The sequence below is a fragment of the Centropristis striata genome, chromosome 10 (assembly GCF_030273125.1).
Source record: "Centropristis striata isolate RG_2023a ecotype Rhode Island chromosome 10, C.striata_1.0, whole genome shotgun sequence".
Taxonomy (NCBI): domain Eukaryota; kingdom Metazoa; phylum Chordata; class Actinopteri; order Perciformes; family Serranidae; genus Centropristis; species Centropristis striata.
In genome coordinates, this window is record NC_081526.1 from 9,164,996 (window position 1) to 9,187,124 (window position 22,129).

The 22,129-nt window shown below is 38.1% G+C and overlaps 1 protein-coding gene across 1 annotated transcript; it reads left to right on the top strand.

Annotated features, from left to right (window-relative positions):
• Window positions 1-22,019, top strand: col28a2a (collagen, type XXVIII, alpha 2a). Its single transcript, XM_059343149.1, has 35 exons — window positions 1-139; window positions 868-1,442; window positions 2,005-2,025; window positions 2,164-2,223; window positions 3,672-3,725; window positions 6,020-6,064; window positions 6,154-6,180; window positions 6,268-6,312; window positions 6,436-6,480; window positions 8,728-8,781; window positions 10,431-10,499; window positions 10,613-10,681; window positions 10,855-10,923; window positions 13,030-13,098; window positions 14,210-14,278; window positions 14,394-14,462; window positions 14,761-14,829; window positions 14,928-14,999; window positions 15,140-15,208; window positions 15,297-15,368; window positions 15,590-15,658; window positions 15,760-15,828; window positions 15,921-15,989; window positions 16,085-16,153; window positions 16,252-16,320; window positions 17,414-17,482; window positions 17,743-17,811; window positions 17,892-17,972; window positions 18,099-18,134; window positions 18,218-18,254; window positions 19,269-19,826; window positions 20,308-20,627; window positions 20,725-20,983; window positions 21,065-21,256; window positions 21,370-22,019. Exons 1-35 carry the CDS (start codon window positions 4-6, stop codon window positions 21,375-21,377), a joined length of 3,732 nt encoding a protein of 1,243 aa, XP_059199132.1. The 5' UTR covers window positions 1-3; the 3' UTR covers window positions 21,378-22,019.
• The last annotated feature ends 110 nt before the right edge of the window (window positions 22,020-22,129 follow it).

Below are 22,129 nucleotides of genomic sequence, written 5' to 3' on the forward strand. Positions count from 1 at the left end.
AGGATGTTCCCCTCCTCTACACTGGTGCTGCTGGTCACAGCACTGACCAGCGTCTGGGGCCAAGACTTTTATGAAGAGAGGAAAACTAACAAGAAATCCAGGGCCAAACCCGTGGCTGCAAATATTCATGATGGACAAGGTAAAGTGAAAAATAAAATGAATGAAAATATTTTTACCAATTCACTTTTTTGGCAGGAAATTCAGCATCATGCACTCCCGTATGATATTAATGTATTGTTTATGTCTTACTCTGATTGTACTAATCTGCAGCTACTAATTACAGATTTCTTAGAAATAATTTTGACATGAAGTACATCAAAATGTAAGAAAAGTGATATATCACATTAATATATATCACAATATCACATTACCTTTTTTTTGATATAACAACTATTATCTTGTTGTAATGTGAAATGTTTCATGTTAAAATGGGATAACTTTGTATTTTTTATTTTTGTAACATAAAAACATTACACATCATAATGAAACGTTTCAAGTTATATGAGATTAATTGTTCTCAGGTTGTTTTTCAGTTATAAATTGGCACTTGGCATTTTGCAAATCATTATTCTGATTCAGATCACTTATTCCTTCTTCAGTGCAGCTCCATGCATTTTAAAATTCTTCTTGATTTATGCATACTAATCACAATATCATCCATCATGCTCAATAACAGCTGAAGCTCACTATGTCTTAACTGCTGCATGAAGTCCAACTTAAATTGTGTAAATGAGCCATATCCCTCAATTCATCAGTTCTCTCTGCTGTTTGTTATAACATGAAAATAACTTGCAAGTCACTTAATCAAAGTAATAACTTTAAAAACATGCTGCATTCAGTCCTTCATCCTATTCTGTGTGCCCACAGCCATCCTAGACGAGGACTGCAGCTTGGAGCTGTCCTTCCTGTTGGACAGCTCTGAGAGCGCCAAGGACAATCACGAGCAGGAAAAGCAGTTTACCATGAACGTGGTGGACAGACTCCAAGGGCTTCGTCTGCAGACCAGCCGCAGCTTGAGTTTGAGGGTGGCTGTGCTGCAGTACAGCAGTCACGTCATCACAGAGCAAACCTTCAGAGAGTGGAGGGGCACGGAGAACTTCAAGGCCCGTGTGACTCCCATGGTGTACATCGGCCACGGCACCTACACCACCTACGCCATCACCAACATGACCAGAATCTACCTGGAGGAATCCAGCCCCGGCAGCATCAGAGTGGCCGTGCTGCTCACAGATGGGATATCCCACCCGAGGAACCCTGACATCTTCTCTGCTGTTGCTGATGCCAAGAACCAGGGCATCAAATTCTTCACTCTGGGCATCACCCGAGGAGCCAACGAGCCCGCCAACGTAGCCCAGCTGCGTCTGCTCGCCAGCTCCCCGGCCTCCCGCTTCCTCCATAATTTGCAGGACGAAGACATTGTTGAAAAAATCGTCACTGAGATTGTGAGTATAATACCTCGTCTTTCAGCAGAGCCCACTGAGAAGGAAATGTTTGCTTTGAGTAGGGATCCATTCAGAGTCGACACATGGACAGGTTTGTTCAGGTATTTCTATTGAGATGGAATGATGACAATGCTCTGGAGAAACAAATGAAAGAATCTCTTTGACAGCTCTGGATTTTAGGCTTTTTACACAGCTTTAGAAAAAAAACTGTTTGACATCTGCAGGAACAAATCCCAGAGGATTCCTCAAATTTCTATGTGCTGTAACATGTGATTTATATTTAAATATTTCATCCACTGGTTCTAATTCATCATTCTTTAACAACTGAAAAAGACACTCAGGAATCTAATTTGTCTTTATCATTTTAATGCATATAGCTTTAGTTTCACAAAACCTTTTTCTGTCTGTATTAAGTTCTTTGACAGGCATTTATCATGCTATGATTATTGATCGTAACAAATCTGCTACACTAAGAAATACTTGAACAAAACTCAGTAGGCATCACAATATTGCTATAATTCAAATTCTGTCAGATATTAATCAACTTGTGTTTTCTTTGCAGACCAGCTTGGCTGATGAAGGAGTAAGTATTAATGCAATCCGACAACTCCTATACCAAATCTTTTGACATTTAATAATGTGTAATTAGGTGACGGTGCCCACTCTGACTGTATAGAATTACATTCATGACAGCTAAGCAAACATGTCTCTTTCATTGAAGTGCCCTCTGGCTCAGAGATGTGCTTGTGAGAAAGGAGAGAGGGGAGCGAGCGGGCCTGCGGTGAGTATTTATCCTGAAACTTTTCAAACAAATATCCCACAAGCAAAGAGCGGTTTCCTTTGAAGTGAGAAGAAAGGATTCCTGAAATCTTGTGCAGAGAAATCTAACATGATCCGGATATTTTAGGAATGGTAATTGTGCTGTTTTGAACAATCAGGATAATTATGTGGCTTTTTTTCTCCTCAGTATTGCTTGCAGGCATTTGTAAGTGGATAGGTGGTCCGGTCCCACATTCTATAAGCAAATCTATGGCAACAGGAAAAGATCAGAGACTGTGGTCTGTTAGTCCCAGAGAAATATGTTTGTGGTGTCCAGTCTCAGACAGTTATTGTGCATTTCTCATGTGACATAAGATGTCCCCCTTGGAAACCAGAGGCACCACAATTAGAGCTCCACTCCCTATAAAACTGGACCTTTAGCCACCGTAAATCTCCCATACAACACTGTTAAAAAAGATAAACAATAGCTACTCAATAAAATTGAGGCAACAGATTGCACGCAATATTATTGATTAAATCTAACTACGTTACAAGTTGAGTTAATAACAACTTAACAGGAAGTGCCTGTCAATTAAAAACAGACTAATTCTATTGTGTTGGATTCATTCAAAATTCTCTTGATTTAGAATTACATACACATAAAGATTATATTTAATGTGATAAAAATAAGTAGATTCTATCTCAAACATTTTTATATTAAAGTTACTTAAACAACTGCCTCAAAATCAAGGACGCATTTATATTTAATACATTTTATCAAATATATTAAGTAAAATGAAATGACTACAGAATAATTTATTACAGTGAACAGCTACTGCTACTGACAGTTACACAGGGATAGAGGGGCTGCAGATTGGAGCACCAGATATTAAACATCATATCTGTGTCGTGTTAGAAGGTGATCCCACCCGCTCCAGACATCCACTCACACTAACAGACAGCTCGGGTAATGTCAAGCTTTCCTGGCAGATAATCATGTTGCTGACAGACAGCTGCATGGCCATTAACCAGGTGCTTTCTCCACAGAGAGATTCTTAAAATTCTTACACTCAGACGAAGAGGCTCTCATAATTGCTCTCATTAGTTTAATGGCCACAAACTAGCAATTTCTGGTGGATGACACACGCTGTCCAGGTGCAGCTGAAGACAACGACCCCTGGCCCCGCGGACAAGACACCTCACGCCCATCTACGGCTTCAGCTGTCAGAGAGGCCTCATATTACACACTGCATCCAGACGTCAGCCCCATCACTCACTTTTTCTCCTCTGTCTTTGTCAAACGCCCAAAAATGCACTTTCAGTTTATAAAAACGTGGTCAAGATAACCTATATTTACAGGTCATGGGTCAAAGACCATTTTGTCACTAATTACTTTAGTGCACACAGAGGTGAGAAAAATGTCAGTGAGAAAAAGTATCATCCTAACACGGACTGTGTTTCATTCTGCAGGGGAAAAAAGGTCGCCCTGGAGATGATGGAGTCCCGGGGCTTCGAGGGCAAAAGGTGTGTGCTTTTTGATGGCTTTGAGAACTATGATTATCTTAGCTGGCGGGCTCTTTCAGGTGTCATCTAATACTTCCTGACTGTTCCACACCCAAATTCTACAGTTACAATTGTGGAAAAAGTAAAAAAAGTTGGGTCATCGAATGTCTAAATTATTGCTTGTGCTTATGCGACTCAAATGCACAACAAAGAGTAGGTTCCAACAATCAGAAAGGCGTTTATTCAGAAGTAAGGTCGGTACACAGGCAGGCAGTCAAACAGGCAGACGTATCCAAAAACAACAGGCAAAAGGCAGAATCCAAAGATGAGCAAGGTTTTAAAAAATGGCAAGACTATGACTGTGTAGAATGCTGGTAATGCTGGGCTTATACCAAAAGATTTTCTCAGTCCCAGACTAAAAACTGAATGTCTTTAGTAAATCTAGGAGTTTTACTGGAGTGACGGCGCTCCCTTCATCTCCATCGTTAAGTTTAAGGTAGTAATCTGCTCTGTTTCATATCAGTCTTTTCCTAGTCTTGGGTCAAGTTGCAGTGTCGTAACACAATCACCAACCAATAGATGAGCGGGGGAAAGGTATCCCCGGTACCAGACCGGCCAGTAAAACCACTTCCACAGGAAAAAGTAACATCACAATAATGCTAGTAAGCTCAGTCCTAAATAAAAATATAGTCATATAGTTACGGCCACAAGCAGGATTTTTGGGGGCTCTGTTTCTTAGTAAAGAGAACAGTAAGGAGACCCAGTTAAAATGTATAAATAAATGTATACATAAATAAGTAATAAATAATCGATGATTAATGTATGATTAACTAAATGAAAGTTGATAGAGCTGATAAATATAATTGTTAAATTAAACAAAGTATGATTAAATAGGACATAAATGTATATCATGAATTAATTTCTGTAAAATAGTCAACTTTTCATGTCAGAAAAACAGAAACCCTTTTTCAGCTTTGTGAGGGGGCATTTTATGGCGTCTTCTCCTCTTCTTTTTGTTGTTGTTGTTTTTTTTTTTTCAAAACAAACCACTACACACACTAGAGCTTCTCCTCCATTTTGTAAGTTTCTACTAAGAGCATGATGGGCAAAAAATTGCATGGTAGAAAAAAATGCTAAAATAATGTAGTTGTAGTCGTGTAAATAGCCTGCAAGATTCACAGTCTGTCTAAAATCTCAGTGTGAGACTAGGCTGGGACTAAAAACTCACTTGTCTTTAGATGTGAGCAGGTGTGAGCTGATAGTTTTCCAGGAGTCTTTTCCAAATCTTTTCAAAGTCTTCTGATGTATAGGTAACATAAGTGAACTATCAAGAACAACAAACTGGCAAGAAGAGACACAAAGGGGGTTACATACAGAGCTAATGGGAAATGATAGGAAAACAGGTGTGGGAGACACAATCAGGTCTCGGGTGCACAAAGACGAGGAGGGGGGCGGGGCAGACAGGGACCTGAAACAGAGACGGGTGAGTGATCAAAATAAAATGAAACACAAGACATGGAACATGAAGATAAAATAAAATTATAAACTGACATTAAAATCATGACAAAAATACTCTAAATTGTGAATAATATTAACCCTATAGTCCATGAAAGCACCGGCACATGACTTCTTCATGACGTGAAGACATAAAAATGAAGCAACATTGAGTCTTGACATCAGCTGCCCTCTAAAGTTCTGGCTTGAAACTCCATGCCAGATTTTTTGGGAGATAATGTAAAATATATTTTGTATAAAAATATATAACTAGAGATTAACCTGTATTCATATTTTCAACATTTGAAATTCTGTGTATTGAAATATAATTTTTAAGATCAGATTTTATGTTTTCCTTTGTTTCTTTTGGGTTCAACATTTTTATCAAGTAAGTCAAAGTTAAACATTAATTATCAGGACATATAGGTGAGGTAACGCTGAAAAAACTGATACCAACATGGCATGGTATAGATTTTTTAACAGTTTTTTAAAGGACATAATAGTCCAAGATTTTAGAGGGTTAACTAGTCATAAAGTATTAATCTGTTTGAAATTGTTGTGATAATTGAATTGTACGTATCTATAAACAGCTCATTTATTCAACATCAGCTCATTTATTACAAATCCACTTCATGTTTGGGGCTATTGGGCTTATAAACATACATTTTAAAATGTGTTATATTTTTAGTCCATTAATGTTTTTGTTATAGTAAGTGACACTTACATTAAATTGACGATATTTTTCATTTCTCCTTCCTTCGTTTTTTTATCTAAACATGTTTAAACCTGCAATATCACACAGTTTTTTTCTGTCACATCAGGGTGAAGCAGGACTAAGCGGTCTACCCGGGCGAGAGGGGTCTGAGGTAAATGTCACTATTTAAAATGAAAAAAAATATGAATTATTGTCCCTGTATTTTATTCACACATAACATACAGTTCATTTTATTTGCAGGGAAAACCAGGTTACAAAGGAGAGAAGGTATGTCATTAACTTTAATGACAATGATAACATTTTATTTGGTTGGAATTAATGCAAATCTGTGCTGTACGTGTAATTTCTACCCAGGGTGAGAGGGGTGAGTGTGGCACTCCAGGAATCAAAGGAGACCGGGTACAACTGCACTGATGACACTTCACACAATGAATATTTGGTTTACAGTTTGATTATTCTGACTTACTGTACATACTGAGTTTGGTCTCATGGTCTTTCTCTTCCCTGTGTGATGCACTTCAGGGTCCTGAGGGTTCAGTTGGATCAAGAGGACTTAGAGGTCTGCAGGTGGGTAATATTTCAGTTGTGAAATATGCAATTAACCCTCTGGAGTCTCCAAAAGCGCCAAAGCATGGCTTCTTCATCACATCCAGACGTAAAAACAAAGCAGACCAAAAAAGACACAAAATGACAAAAAAAAAGACACAAAATGACCAAAAAAAGACACAAAATGAGAAGACAGAATAACCAAAAAACCCCACAGAAGACACATAATGAGAAAAAAAGACAAAATGACTAAAAAAAGACACAAAATTACCAAAAAAGACACAAAATGACAAAAAAAGACACAAAATGAGAAGACAGAATAACAAAAAAAACCCACAGAAGACACAAAATGACAAAAAAGACACAAAATGAACAAAAGAAGACACAAAATAACAAAAAAAGACACAACAGACACAAAATTACAAAAAAAAAAGACACAAAATGACGTACAAAGACACAAAAAGACATGAAAAGGATTAAAAAATGGACAAAATATCCCTATAAGACTCGTTCATATAGAGTTAATGTATTATGTTTGATAGTTAACACGTGTTGTTTTGACAAGTAGACAAAAAATATATTTTTTTAACTTTTTACTTTAACTTATAACTGACATTCTGAATGTGCATAGTGTGTATTATTGTAATTACTCATGGGATTTCTTTATTTGTGCAGTGGTTCCCAAACTGGGGTGCAAGCCCCCTAGGGAGGACCCAGAGCAGTAAGAGTAGGGGAGGTGGATTTGACAAGGCTAAATATAAATAAATATATTTAAGGTTTGTGAAAGACTGCCAGGTTAACATAAAGAGGTCGATCAATCTACAACAAAGAACTACCAAAACAAAAACAAGAAAATATTCCTCGCTCATCCAATTCAACAGTGGATGAAGAGAAAGAAGTCTGGGGCTTGGAAAAACTTTTACTTACCAAAGGAAGGCCTTACAGAAGAAGTTTTGGAACCACTGTGTTAGTGATCTTCATCTTAAACTAGATGAAAATCCCTTTAAACAAAAGTCAACAGCTGCGGAAATCATGTCAAACATGCACATTCACAGACACATCCTAATGTTAGTCAGGTTCACTATATATTTTGGGGGGATTTGCTGAACTATATTTTTGGAAAGGTTATTGTATAAGGAGTCAGAAAATCAATGTTTGCATTTGCCCAGAAGAAAAATGTAATGGCCGCCGTAAAACTTTTTTTTGTAATATCTCGGCTTCTGAGTAAGCTGGAATGTTGATTTTAACTGCTAAACCCATGTTTTCAGGGAATCCAATGGTGCTACAAGAATTTACCACATTAACCCATTGATGCATAAGTAGGTCAAAAATAACCCGGTGTGGTTGTTTTCTTTCAATATCATTGTAATTTGAAGTTCACATTTAATATTTCATATTCCTCGAATAACATTAAATAATATCCCATTGAAATACATCCATAATATGAGTAAAACATCACAAGCAGTTGGTCAGATAACTTGGAGTTCCTTTTATTGAAGAGTAGCTAATGTAAAACATGGATGCTCTGGAACTATTGACATGCACATTTAGACCACAATATGATTAAGCAACCTTTTTAATTAAACAATTTCTATACATCATCATAGTCATCATCACTTTCATACATACATTACAGGCCAAAAGTTTGAAAGCAACTTAATTTTTCTGTTTACAATGACTTTCTTAAAAACCAGTATGGATTCTTTGGATTTTTGGATGTGTTTACTGTATGATCAGACTTTACTTTTATTGAATTGAACCATTTTCCTCAATTTACCTTTAGGTATACACTGATGTTACCAGACCATTGCTGAATAAATGTTAACAAAAGAAAATAAGAGTCACAACTTCAGTGCAAAAGTTAAAAAAAAACAAATCACAGTTTGCCTGATTCTCTTTAGCTCTTTGGCTTTTGAGAGTTTATGTACAAAAATCCCAATAAATCTTAACTGTGTTCATATCTCTGACAAACTATCACAGAAATGGCTAAAATTGAAGCAGATTTATACATTCAGGAAAAAAGGATACATAAAGTCCTAGCAATAAAAACCCAAAGATCTGATATATATATATATATATATATATATATATATATATATATATATAATCATGATTTTTTTATTTTTTTTTTGCAAAGAATAGCAATGATTACCTTTTTTTGTACAAGTTTGATCTTGCTTCCAAACTTGTGGCCTGTAGTGGTACGTTTCTTTTAAATTTTTGTTTATTTCTTTATTAACGGCTGTACTCCATGTTGTTTCTGTCCAGGGGTTACCCGGGCCACATGGAGACATTGGACCAGAGGGCCCTCAGGGAAAGCAGGTCAGCCCCTTTTGAACAACTTTTACTTACCTCATCGTGCACATCTGCTGTGACCTTTACATTTCCTTTTATTATTAGTTTAAACTAGAGGTTGGAGCTTTACCACCCCGGTCTTTACGGTGCAGCACAGAGGCCTGTTTGTCTGGTAATAAACATGTGTGAACACTTGGCAATGAGCCAGTGTCTTCCCCATCATTACAGTTACTCACCAGCATAGAAATGAGCCATCAGCGAAAAATCTCACTACAGGTTCTCCTAATGTTCTCCTTGTATCCTGTTTATAAATACAGACTAGGAAGTGCCTACAGCATTGTGATCTTCTGCAACAAGGCCTGCAGTTAATAACATACATGGAAAGTGTGTGTGTGTGTGCTCAGTGTGTCTCGCCATGTGACGACATGTAGGGAGCAAGATTCACAGGACCCTTGGTGGTCATGATGTAGTACATGCATTTATATGTGTTTAAAACATACAAAAACATACAATATAACTTTTAAAACCGTGGCTCTCACTCCAGAGTCAAATCAGCATGAGTGGTAAAATAAAAACTCTTAAATCATTAATTGAGGTTAATTTAGTAGTAGTAAAATGGTACATATAAAGTAATATTATATATAATATATATTCTGTTGAAATAAACCAAATAATTACATTATAATTTGTTTCTACCAGGCTTTGCATTTTTGTTTACTGTTTTATTTTTTCAGATAAAAGTCACCTAAAGTCCAGACAAATGTTGTAATACACCCAGACGTTGATGTAGTGAAGGGCCTTTAGCAGTTCTTTGTAAATTTGAGACACAGTTGTTTGGGGTTTCTTCAACTCTGAGACATTAGTGGAGCTCAGGTTTGTCTCTTAGTTGCCCTGACCTGCAGGAAGAGATCAGGTGTCTCACTCACCACATAAAGGATTTACAGCCTTATTTTCAGTATTTAAGGAGCATCTTATGTGCATGGGTATGTATGTGTATACAATTAAGTCAGGTGAGTTAGGTAGCACTTTTCAGTGGAAAAACATTCAATTACTTAATTAAAGACATTATAGGTTTTAGAGAATAGAGAAAATACAAAGGCAAAAAGGTGGTTTACGAGGCCATCACTACATGAATCAGGACTTTTCTATAGTAACACTTGATTTAAGCTCCAGTATAGTGTTAAAGGAATAAGTCCTAAACCCTAGAAAAACAATAAAGTGTTATTAACTTGTGTTTGCCACAGTGTATTTTCTGCACACAGCAAAAAAGGGGTGTCTAAAAACAAGATAAAAATACTCAATCTGAGGGAAAAGGTACTCAAGACAAGTGAAATTATCTTGCTGCATGGACAGATCATTTCACTTGTTTTGAGTGTCAAGATTTTTTGAATTAAGATTGTTAAATCTAGAAATAAGATTATAATGTAAAGTTGAACATTTGAAATAAGAAATTAACTCTTAAAACAAGATAAATTAAATCTAAGATTTTTAAAATCTTGGTAAGAACCAAAATAATTTGTAGTGTAGTTCTCCAAAATCCAATGGAAAAAATCCAATTGGCTTTGTGTTCAGGGATCCAAAGTGATGCTGACTTCTGGGTTGGGCTATAAAAACCAGTCAACCCTACAACACTCTATGTACACTTGTATTAAGTGTTTTTATGTTTGTGATCACAGGGTGAACGCGGCCCAGCTGGCCCTCCGGGAATTCAAGGAGAAACTGGTATTGGACTTCCTGGACCAAAAGTAAATGATGTTATAAATTGTCCTCTGAATATCTTTTTGCACTTTGTGATTGTTTTTTTGCTATCTGCATTTGGGTTTCTCTCATTTAATGAAGTCACTGTATAATTCTGTAGGGTGACATGGGTTTCCAGGGCCGACCAGGTCCTCCCGGTCCTCTTGGAGTGGGTGAAACCGGCCTTCCTGTAAGTTAGGGAGAAGCAGATTCAGTGCTGTCAATAATCAATAATCTTTCTGTGTCTATGAATTACACATTTGTCTCAGCTGTATTTTTAATCTATTGGGGAAAAGCCCACATAGGTACTTTGACATGAGCGCTGTTTGGGTAACATATTGTGCACTCTGGCTTTGTTTACAGGGACCTCAAGGACCACAAGGTGTTCAAGGGGAAAAAGGACCCCAGGGCGAGGGATTTCCTGGACCAAAGGTATTATTTTGAATTTAACATCACAGTAACAATGTCTGGGTGAACACTATATGGTAGACCAGAATTTGGCTTTTCAGCAAAGCACCTGGTGAAGCTGCTCAGATGTACAGTAAATATGTGGAGCTGCATAAATCTTCTGCACAATCCTGCTGGATAAGTAATTCAAGCCTAAGTTTTTAATTAAAGAAGTCAGTAAATATCTAAAGGATCAAAACGTGTTGGAATCTAACACTCTATTTAAGATACAATAATTATTATGGCATTTCCCTATATTTAGTAGCTGACAGGAAACATTAGGAGAGAGAGAGCAATGGAGATCACAAATGCAAAAAACAGCTGGAAATTAACAAATCCTCTGATTTTGTCTTTGGCTTGAAGTTCTGTTTTTCCTTCTGTTGAATCAGAATTTGATTTATCGAGTGATGTTAACATGCTGAATGTACAGCTAAATGCAACGCAGATCAAGAAGACATAGACAAAACACGACCTGCCAACAAGTGCAAGAGCTACAAATGGACAAAAGCACTGCAAGAAGCTCACAGCACAAGAGAAACTAGAACATGTTTCCATGAATCAGTTGCTAGATCCTCAAATAAACACCAGCTCTCGTTATATAATGTGTAAAAGGAGGACTATTCTTCAGTTCATGGCCTGCATCTGTCAAAACCAGATCTCACTCTGTTCCAACTCACTGACTCACAACTCAGGTGTTCACTCTAGCGTTACTACTCACTCTGTTGTTGATGTGTTGAGCCTGTCTAAACAGTATTTTTCCCCCCATGCCACAGCATGCTGCACTGTGGGATATATGGTTCACAATAGACTCTGCAAATACCCCATTCAACAGGAGATAGCTGGGACTTACCCAAGGGTTTTACAAGATATACAAGACTGGGTGCAATGGTATATATGGTAAAGTATAAAAAATGCATAGAGATTATAAAAAATTGGCCATAATGAAGAGAGATTAATAAATGATACCCTAGTAAAAAGAATTGCATCAGTACCCTCAGACACGACAGAACTTGTTGGGGCAATTAACAATGGGAGGAGCCTATTTATGTGGAGGATTCTCTGCAAAGAAATCTAACAGTAACACGTTTATTTGTTTAAGAAAGCTCTTGGAAAACACAGGAAATGTCCTCAAGCAACAACACATCTGTTTTGCCTGTGCAAAACTTCCGAGCTGTAATATATTTTATTCTTTTACTCACTTTTACGTCTTGTTAAAAGGGATCAGGCTGCTTCTCGCAGAGGTGATCAAACCCTCTCTCACACACACACATTATTGTACTTCTATCTTTGTGAGGGCCCTCATTGTAATAGTGAATTCCCTTGCAAAGTTATAATAGTTTTGAATTTTTCATTAGTTTTAATTTTGTTGTGATTTTTTGTTAGTTTTAATGACTTTTTAGAGTGTTTGGTAGTTTTAGTTTAGTATTCATTTTTTTTAAATGCTTTATTTTTAGTTTAGTTTTTATTAGTTTGTTTTAATTTTTTGTAATAGGCCCCATGTTTGGTGGGAGATTAAAAGAGGTCACAGTAAATTTTGCCTTTATTTCCTTTGCCTTATCCATCTTCATTATGTATGAAAAAAGTTTACAAAGACGAAAACGAAGGACATTAATTATCATTATCATGTAACCTTTAACCCTTAAAACAAAGTCTGAAATCTCAAAAAAGCCTTTAAAGAAGTGAGGACGGCCGAAATGTCCTCACTTTGCAAAAATGCCCTTACTGTTGGTTAAAAACGTGTTCTGGTCCTCACTATGTAGGAAGTACAAGAACACACACACACACACACACACACACACACACACACACAGTTAAAGTTAGTATGATCAGGTCTGAATGCATTTCATGACCCTTGGATGTTACTCAAGCTGCTGCTCAAAGTTCATGCAGTCAAGAAGTACCATGAAGAAAGATCTGCCCCATTCTTTCTGAGTGGTATCATTTCATATCAATCACAAGAGGATAGCAGGAGCCAACATGCTCTTCTTCCAACTCTCTTTGCTGAGAACAATGCAGAATTGGCTGTGATCCAAACGCAAGTGACTTTGATGTAACTGACACAGATAACCTGATTTTGTTTTTGTTCCACAGGGAGAGCGGGGGCTCGCTGGACCGAGGGGGCCCAGGGGACAGCAGGGTGCAGGAATCAAAGGAGAAAGGGTGAGTTATAAATATATCATCTGACAAAGGCTCTAGTAAGCTCTACCTGCAGAGTTGGTCACTAGAGAGGTGTTTTCATTTTCCTCTACTGAGGGTGGAGATGTCTGTGCACTTCCCTACAATCTGAGAGTCAAACTTACACTTAGCAAGCCATATTAGGCTAATAACAACTTTGAAAGCCAATAAAAAGTTTTCAAAGAACCTTGAAACCTCTAGCACAGAGCAGACTTATCGGTAAAAAGCCTGAAAAAAACTGTCACACTGTAGAAGATAATTATGTATGTGTCACAATCACTAATGTTGTGTCAACCACTGCTAATGACAAGTTACAAACAACAAATACATTTCCCAACTAGACTCAGCATTCTGATACGTCTGCTCATCTGTGATTTTTGGTGCACAACAGATTCCTCATTTGAGTCTGGAGGCTCAGCCTTGTATAGCTGAATCTCTCTAATGATTCCTGAACAGAGAAAACAGCAGTGGTGGAAAAAGTATTCAGATCCCTTACTTAAGTAAAAGTACTAATACCATACTGCAGAATTACTCCACTACAAGTAAAAGTCTTGTGTTCAAAACTCAATGAAGTAAAAGTACAAAAGTATCAGCATCAAAATGTAAAAGTTAAAGATAATCTACTTTTATAAGGTTTAATTAATAAAAAATGTGCAATAGTTTCAATTTGATCATGTTTTTCATGTTAAATCTCAACCTGACAAGTAACTTAAGCTGTCAGCTAAATGTAGTGGAGTAAAAAGTACAATATTTGCCTCAAAATGTAGTGAAGTAGAAGTATAGAGTTACATATGCGGAAATACTCAAGTAAAGTACAAGTACCTCAAAATTGTACTTGAGTACAGTACTTGAGTAAATGTACTTTCTCACATTCCACCACTGGAAAATAGAGCAGACACTGACAGAACCTCTGCAGCCTGCAGATCACGAGCGCTACATGCTCCAAAACATTCTACCTCATGGAATATATTTGAGTTTTTGTTTCAATTTTCAACACCCTATTGCTAGATATTGATTATATATGTAACGCATGCATATGTTTTCAAGGGAAAACTGAAAACTGATACTTTTGGATAAAACTGTGTTTTACTTCCAGGGTGACTTGGGACCTCCAGGTTTTCCAGGACCAAGTGGACTGACAGGAGCGGGCATACAGGGAGAGAAGGTCTACAGAATGTCTTTATCTATTTTTTAACCATAATGTCAAACTGACATACGTTTGTATACACAGAATAGGAGGACATTGCAATGAAAATCCTCTAATCTTTATTTCTGCTTAGGGAGTCGAGGGTCCAAGAGGTCCACCAGGAGTCAGAGGACATCCAGGAGAAGGTTTACCTGGACCTAAGGTTTGTAAAAACACCTGCAGTATGAAATGCTGTTGTATGCAGAGTAAGGTATTAAGTATTAAGGGTGGTTTCTAAAGTTGTAACACTGCTGATTTCATTTTCAGATTGAATGTATTGCAGATATATCATCACATTATTATAAACAGGACATGATGTTTATATATTGTACAATTTTAAACTTTAGAAGTACAGCAAAACAATGAACTGGACATACAACATACCAAACAAGCCCAAAACTTGCAGATTTGTTACATTTTTCTCATGATTACCTTTGTCATTATGATATGTCTATTTCTAGGGAGACCAAGGTTTACCGGGAGAGCAGGGAGTAACAGGAGAGAGAGGCATTGGTGAGCCTGGTCCAAAGGTAAACAAGTCACTTTAATACTGGGCTATGTTAGCACATGGTTGTTACTAATGTAGCAAAACCAACAAATATCAAATGATACCACTGCACTGTTTCAGGGAGAGGCTGGGGCCGCTGGTTTGGGTGGACTGCCTGGTCTTCCAGGAGAGGACGGAGCTCCAGGGCAGAAGGTGAAGTACATGATGGAAACATACACTTTGCTGCTCAATTTCCTAGTAGAATCTGAACTCCATTGGTTTACAAGGGATATTTCAAGAGTAAATTGTTGCAGCTGATGGATATCATCATATATATGGATTTCCTCTCTTAGGGGGAGCCTGGTTTACCTGGTCTCAGAGGTCTTGAGGGAGCACAAGGAGTTGGCACTCAAGGAGAGAAGGTATGTTTTAGATTGTAGATCTTTGGGTTGTTCAGAACTTATACAACGACAAATGTCAATGAGATCATGTGTGCTGTAACCCCCCCAGGGTGACCAGGGTCTGAGGGGCATCCGTGGGCTACATGGGCCTCCAGGGATCTCAGGACCTTCCGGACCAAAAGTAAGACTCAATGGATCGACAATTGTGTTGCGAAGTTGTATTAGGAGCCTTTTTCCATTTATTCTATCATCAATATGTTGCTGTAGGGGAGTGATGCCACATTAACACAACCTTTATATGGAGCCAAAAAACAAGTCCTCTGCATGTTGTTGGCAGCACAAGTGTTGTTAAAATAAAGATGTGAACTGGATCTTAAGTCTCTGCCAACTCTTGTCTTCCAGGGTGAACGTGGGATACCGGGCCAGCAGGGCATGCCGGGACAGCCAGGACGCTCTATATCAGGTCCAAAGGTAAATAAATAAAAACTCATCATCAATCTGTCTCCTAACAAAAGCTGCCAAATAGAGTCTGATGTGATGTAATGGACTCTGTGACCTTTACGTCTTTACAGGGTGATTTCGGTCCTGCAGGTCCTCCTGGTCCTGTTGGGGAAACAGGCCATGGATTACCTGGTCCAAAGGTAATCACTGTTATCTTTAATACATTCATTAACCATATTTTTCTAATTAGCACAACGTTGATGATCTTCATCCTTTTTTTCATTTTAACCAGGGCGAGCGTGGTCACATAGGTTTAACTGGTCCAGGTGGTCCAAAAGGCGAAGGCCTCCCCGGCCCAGTGGTTTGTATTAGCAACATGTTGCACATGCTAAAATTCTGTTACCATTAAATCCTGTGCACAGTATTAACTATTGTTATTTTTTAAATTTATTTTAGGGTCCTCCAGGCCTGCCAGGCTTACCGGGCGAGCAGGGCCCAGAAGGAATAGGAATTCCTGGTCCCAAGGTTCGTGTCTACTTGCATTTTTGTTTGTTTGTTTGTTTGTCTGTTTTCTTGCATGTATTTGGAGGATCAAAGTGCAATTGATGTTGTGTCTGTTTCAGGGTGATGTTGGCTTCAGAGGATTGCCAGGTCTGCCCGGCCCACCTGGAGAGGGCCTCCAAGGACCACCTGTAAGAGAGATTATCTAACAAACAGCTTGATCTAATTATGAATAAAACTGGGGTCAGCAGTTTTCTTTTGGTGTCATTGGACAAAGGACCAAAATAACCTTATAGTATGTTGTAATTCAGTTGTCTGAGAGAAAGCTAGACTCCTGCAAGACTTCTGGGCTCTGTTTTCAAGCTTTAGAAAATATATCTCATGATGGGAGACTCTGGCCAATCACAGATCAACTCAGAGAGAGGTGCACATGCACGTCCCATTTAAGATGGTGAAAGTATGATTCAATGGTGGAAAATCCTGCTGAAAAAGTTGCTATTACATCATTGGTGCCAACTACTTACACTTACTTGCATAGCAACCCAACAAAGAAAGATTGACTTATCATAAACAGAAAAGAAAACACAGTTCAATATTCAGGGTTCATACGGATGCTTGAAATCCTTGAAAATGCTTAAATATTAATGTTGTATTTTTAAGGTTTGAAAAGTGCTTGGATTTTGGATAAAGTGCTTGAAAATGCTTGAATCTCTTACTGTATTTCTTGTGCAATCTGACTATAGATAACCACATGTTCAATGAAAAAAATACTAAATACTAAATTGAATATTGAGATTAGCAAACTAGCACCTTTGGTTGTAAAAAGTGTAATACCATCGCTGTTGTTATGGTTGAGTGAAATTACCCCTTTTAGTATGTAAGTACTCATCTAAAACATGCAACTTACAACCATTGTAAGGTCCTGGAAAAGCTTGAAAATGGACCTTCTTGAAGTTCTTGAAAAGTGCTGAATTTGACCACAAAAACAGTGAAAAAGTGTATGAACCTTGAATATTGGTAAAGTGCTTCAGAGATGGCATTTGTAGCTAGTTAGAGCCACCAGTCACAATCGGGATGGTCCAAATGAATGAATTATCTGGGGGGAGTGGCTCAGGACAGAGAGGGGACAGCTGCAGGAGGAGGGCTATGTTTTCTGTATATTTTTGCCTTTTTTAGAAAACTACCTACCCCAGCTTTATATTCAAATCTGAAACATCACTATCTGCAAGTTTATAGGGTTTTTTCCCTAGTGGTGTGATTACTCTTGTGAACATTTGTTTTAAGGGTAATGTTGGGAGGTCAGGACCTGCTGGCCCACCTGGACCTGCAGGAGAGGGTATTCAAGGCCCAAAGGTAAACATTACCACAATTTTTTTACATAAGCGCTGTCTTTCATACATTTACCAAGCTTTTTATGATCAGGATTATTTTATAGTTTCTTGTCCACAGCAAGTAAGAGTGAAGCAATGTGATGTGTTTGATTGGTGCTGACATGTTACACAACACACATGCCAGACAAACTAGCTGCAGGACAAAACATAACAATAATTTACGACTACCGAGAGTGTGGAAAGTTTCCGTATGATTCAGAAAATCTAACATTCAAATTTCAGGGTGAACAAGGACCTCAAGGTATGACTGGGCCGAGAGGGCCTCAAGGAGATGGATTACCTGGAGCCAAGGTGACACATTTATGAGAACCTTTTAAAGATTTGATTGATATCTGTTCATCCCTGACTGATTTACTCTTCCTTTGTTACAGGGTGATCGAGGATCACAGGGTGAGAGGGGGATGAAGGGTGTAAAGGGAGACATGGGAGATCCCGGAGTCCCTGGTGAAGCTGTAAGCAGATTGATCCTATTCCTCACTTCTTTAAATAAATAATCAAATTGACAAAGTTTAGTCTCTCCTGAAGGTTTGCACAGGCCTAAAGCAGTAATGTTGTTTTTAACTTTTCTCTAATCCCAGGGGAAGCCAGGATCAAAAGGAGACGCAGGCCTCACAGTAAGTTCATCAACTCAACCAATGTTTGAACATTAAATAAGTGATTGTGATTTTGTACTAATATCAATACTCATATTTTACAGCGAGAAGACATAATTAAGCTGATCAAAGAAATATGTGGTAAGACTACAACTTTAGTTTATTGGTATAACCGTTAATAAGTAGCTGGTATCTACAGTAACGACCTGACTCTAAAGCCATGACAAAAGATCTGGAAACGCAGACAAAAGGAAATTTAACACATTATTTATTTAAAAAGAATAATAATCGATCGAAATTTAAACCAGAGATACGATGAGGTGTGGTTATCAGTAAATTCAGTAGTGTGCGTGAGTGTAGCTGTAATGTGAAAAGAGGTTGTTGTGTGTCTGTAAACAAAACAACAAAGGCATAAAAGGCACCTGCTGCAATACACCATGGGATATAATCAGTAATCAGTTAGGGGACCATCACAACAACGAAAGCATGTGGCAGGGTATGAATAAGGGGCCTGTGTATGAATCTAATATTAGAATTACTTTTAACTGACAATTGGCATGAATTTAGAGCCAAAGTATGAAAAAATGTAGATGTGTTTGGTTTGGAGTCCAACAGCATCATTTTATGAGGCAAAATTAGAATTCATTTGAATTCATGTTTATATCAACCTGACATGGAATCAAAGAAAGCATTGTGAGTGAACCAAAACAATAAAGTTGGCAGCCATATATGAAAAAATTACTTAAAAAGAATCTGTTCTTTTCATTCCGCATATTGCAAGAGTTGAGTCTTGGATAACTTGGCCCTTTTCACACACACATTGATTGAACCCAGTGTCAGCCTAAACCCAGGGCTATTTGATTCACACTGCACTTTAACTAGGTGGCAGGTTTTTGCCTGTGTGAAAGCTTTCTTAAGCCCAGGCTAACAGCTCCTGTTGCTCGAGGCTAACATTTATCTTAGCCTGGGGGTAAATCCAGTTTGAAAAGCCCTTAAGAGTCTATAGAGCTGTAGAGATCTGCAGAGTCAGGTGATGGTTCTCTGTGGAATCATCACTGTGAGTGACCTCTGTCAAGTGCAGCATTAAAACTATTATTAGCTAAACCGGCGTATGGCACATACTAAGTGACAGTATTTCATTGTTGGTTTTTTTAGGATGTGGCATCAAGTGCAAAGAAAGGCCGATGGAGCTTGTGTTCGTCATCGACAGCTCAGAAAGTGTCGGCCCCGAGAACTTTGAAATCATCAAGGACTTTGTCACCAGGTTGGTGGAACGAACCACAGTCGGACGCAACGCCACCAGAATCGGACTGGTCCTCTACAGTCTGGACGTCCATCTGGAGTTCAACTTGGCTCGCTACATGAGCAAACAGGACGTTAAGCAGGCAATCAGAAAGATGCCTTACATGGGCGAGGGCACCTACACCGGCACCGCCATCAGAAAGGCGACTCAGGAAGCTTTCTTTAGCGCTCGGCCTGGAGTCAGGAAAGTAGCCATCGTCATCACCGACGGCCAAACTGACAAACGAGAGCCTGTCAAACTTGACATAGCTGTGAGGGAAGCTCACGCAGCAAACATTGAGATGTACGCCCTGGGGATCGTCAACTCTTCTGATCCCACACAGGCAGAGTTCCTGCAAGAACTCAACCTCATCGCCTCGGACCCCGACAGCGAACACATGTACCTGATTGATGACTTCAATACTCTAACAGGTGAAAATCACAGTCAGATGTGGTAAAATTAAAGGTGGAAATCACAAGTTTCATCATGATACGATATAACATCAGTTCTTTGGATAATGTAACAATATTTGTTGATATCATAAAGTCTGCCACGATATGATTTCAATTTGATTTAGTTCCTGGGCTTGCAATTAATAAGACGTTATCATATGCTAACTAAATGATAACGAAAATTTGATTTGACTATTTTATTACAAGCTCTTCCATTTAACTTTAAATGAGAAACCATCAATGTAAAATGGGAATTTCAAAATAATAGCATACCTTAAAGATGATGATATTCATTGATATTCTGACTTTGCATCAATAATATAGGATCATTGATCAACGAATTGATATATGGACACAGATCGATAAACCCCTATCCTTCAGCAGTGTGTTCATTGAAATATATAGCTGATAACTGCTGTTTTTGTAAAGTGCCTAACTGAATTCTAAATGTCTTTTTCAGCACTGGAATCTAAACTTGTCAACCAGTTCTGTGAAGATGAAAATGGTGCCCTCATTTACAACCGCATCACAAATGGACACTGGAATGGTAACAATGGCCATGGGACTGGTATTAATGGAAACAATGGACATAATACCAATGGCTATAACGGCCATGACAATAATGGTAATAATGGTTATGGTTATGGAAATGGTGGATATGGAAACACTGAAAATGGTCAAAAATACGAAGAGGAGATCACAAATCACAGACGCACCACCAGCCGCAGCCGTGGAGATACTTTCTCTCTGCCCATAAGTGCTGATCCTCTCCGTATTCAGGTCTGAAACTTATTCTACATTGTTTTTTATAAAAGTAACTGTTGTCATCTTATTCACTATTCACAACACTGACGTTTTTGTTGTGGTCTTACTACAGGTGGAGGAAGACGATGACGGTGAAGATTTGGACTTAAGAGCCCAGGCACGCGCCAGTAATAATGTCGCTACTGTTGCTACTGTTGCTGTAGTTAACAAAACAGCATCATTATTGCCTGTGAGAGAAAAGTCCAATGATGCCACCTTATCTACGTCTTCTACGTCTTCATCCTCATCTGGAACATCTGTGTTGTCAACATTTATTTCATCTTTTGACACTAATCGGCTGCAGCCCGTGGTGAATCCGGTCCTGCCTGAAGGTGAGTACCCGATCCTGCTCAACTCAACTTAAATAAACATTCATTGAAAAACATGCAGCTCACACATTATTTCTTCTTCAGAGACCCCTATTCTTGATCCCCGCTGTAACCTCCTCTTGGAACAAGGCTCCTGCAGGAACTACAGCATCCACTGGTACTATGACAAGCAGGCCAATGCCTGTGCACAGTTTTGGTATGGAGGCTGCGGTGGAAATGACAACCGTTACGAAACCGAGGCTGAATGCAAGAAGACTTGTGTTCAATTCAAAACAGGTAACTTTTATTTTTACCTTTACTTTTTTTTTTCTTTTTTTTTTTTTTTAGAGCAAATGGGTATGTTCTCTTTATGTTTTTGTTTTCTGAATTTTATTCTGTCTTGTCTCCAGCAGGATAAAAGGAGAAGAAGCCATCAGAAAGTGGATTTTACTTCTCTACAAACTGCTGATTTGTTATTTTAATGTGATGCATTCTGTCAGTTGGGTTCAGAAAATAATTTCATGCACTTTTTTCCTCACACACATATGCTTTTATTTTTTGATAAAATAGAAAAACAGTGCGAAAAACTGTTGACATGTTGCTGTTTCAACCAAACACAATGACACTATTACCTCAGATAAATTGTATTGTTCTTTTGATAAACCAGAAGAAATCCTTTATTCGGGTTTGGCTGACCTGAGTTTCAAATCAGCAAAACAGCTTCAGAAATTTAATAACATTTAAGATTAACCTGTAGATCATTCTTATACCTCTATGAGCCATGTGCTTAACATACCTTGTGTTGATATTTACTGAAATATGCAGAGTATTTTTGTGTGCATTAGCTTGTTGTTATTACAATGTGTCCGTTCAGGTTATAACTGGCAGCTGTAAAAGAGGGTCATCTCTGTCTGGGTACTGCTTTCAGAAGTCTACTGCAATCATCATCTTGTCATGAAGATTGAGTCTTTCTGTAATTCATCCATTCAATGGCCTGTCTATCTGGGCAGTGTGTGTATATCTGAATAAATGTTTTATATGTTTTTAATAATAAAATGTAAAAAATATGGTGGTTTGCCTGTTAATTAATTTCCATCTCTCTACATGCATAGAGTCCTTTCAAAATAAACTTCCGTATTAGAAGGAAATACCAGAGTAGAGTTAAAGGCA

Excerpts from the sequence above, each read along its gene's own strand:
- col28a2a (XM_059343149.1), top strand. The coding sequence starts at position 4 with ATGTTCCCCTCCTCTACACTGGTGCTGCTGGTCACAGCACTGACCAGC. Across the intron at positions 6,313-6,435 it reads CAGGAATCAAAGGAGACCGG|GGTCCTGAGGGTTCAGTTGG; the intron begins GTACAACTGCAC and ends GATGCACTTCAG. Across the intron at positions 17,812-17,891 it reads ATGGATTACCTGGAGCCAAG|GGTGATCGAGGATCACAGGG; the intron begins GTGACACATTTA and ends CCTTTGTTACAG.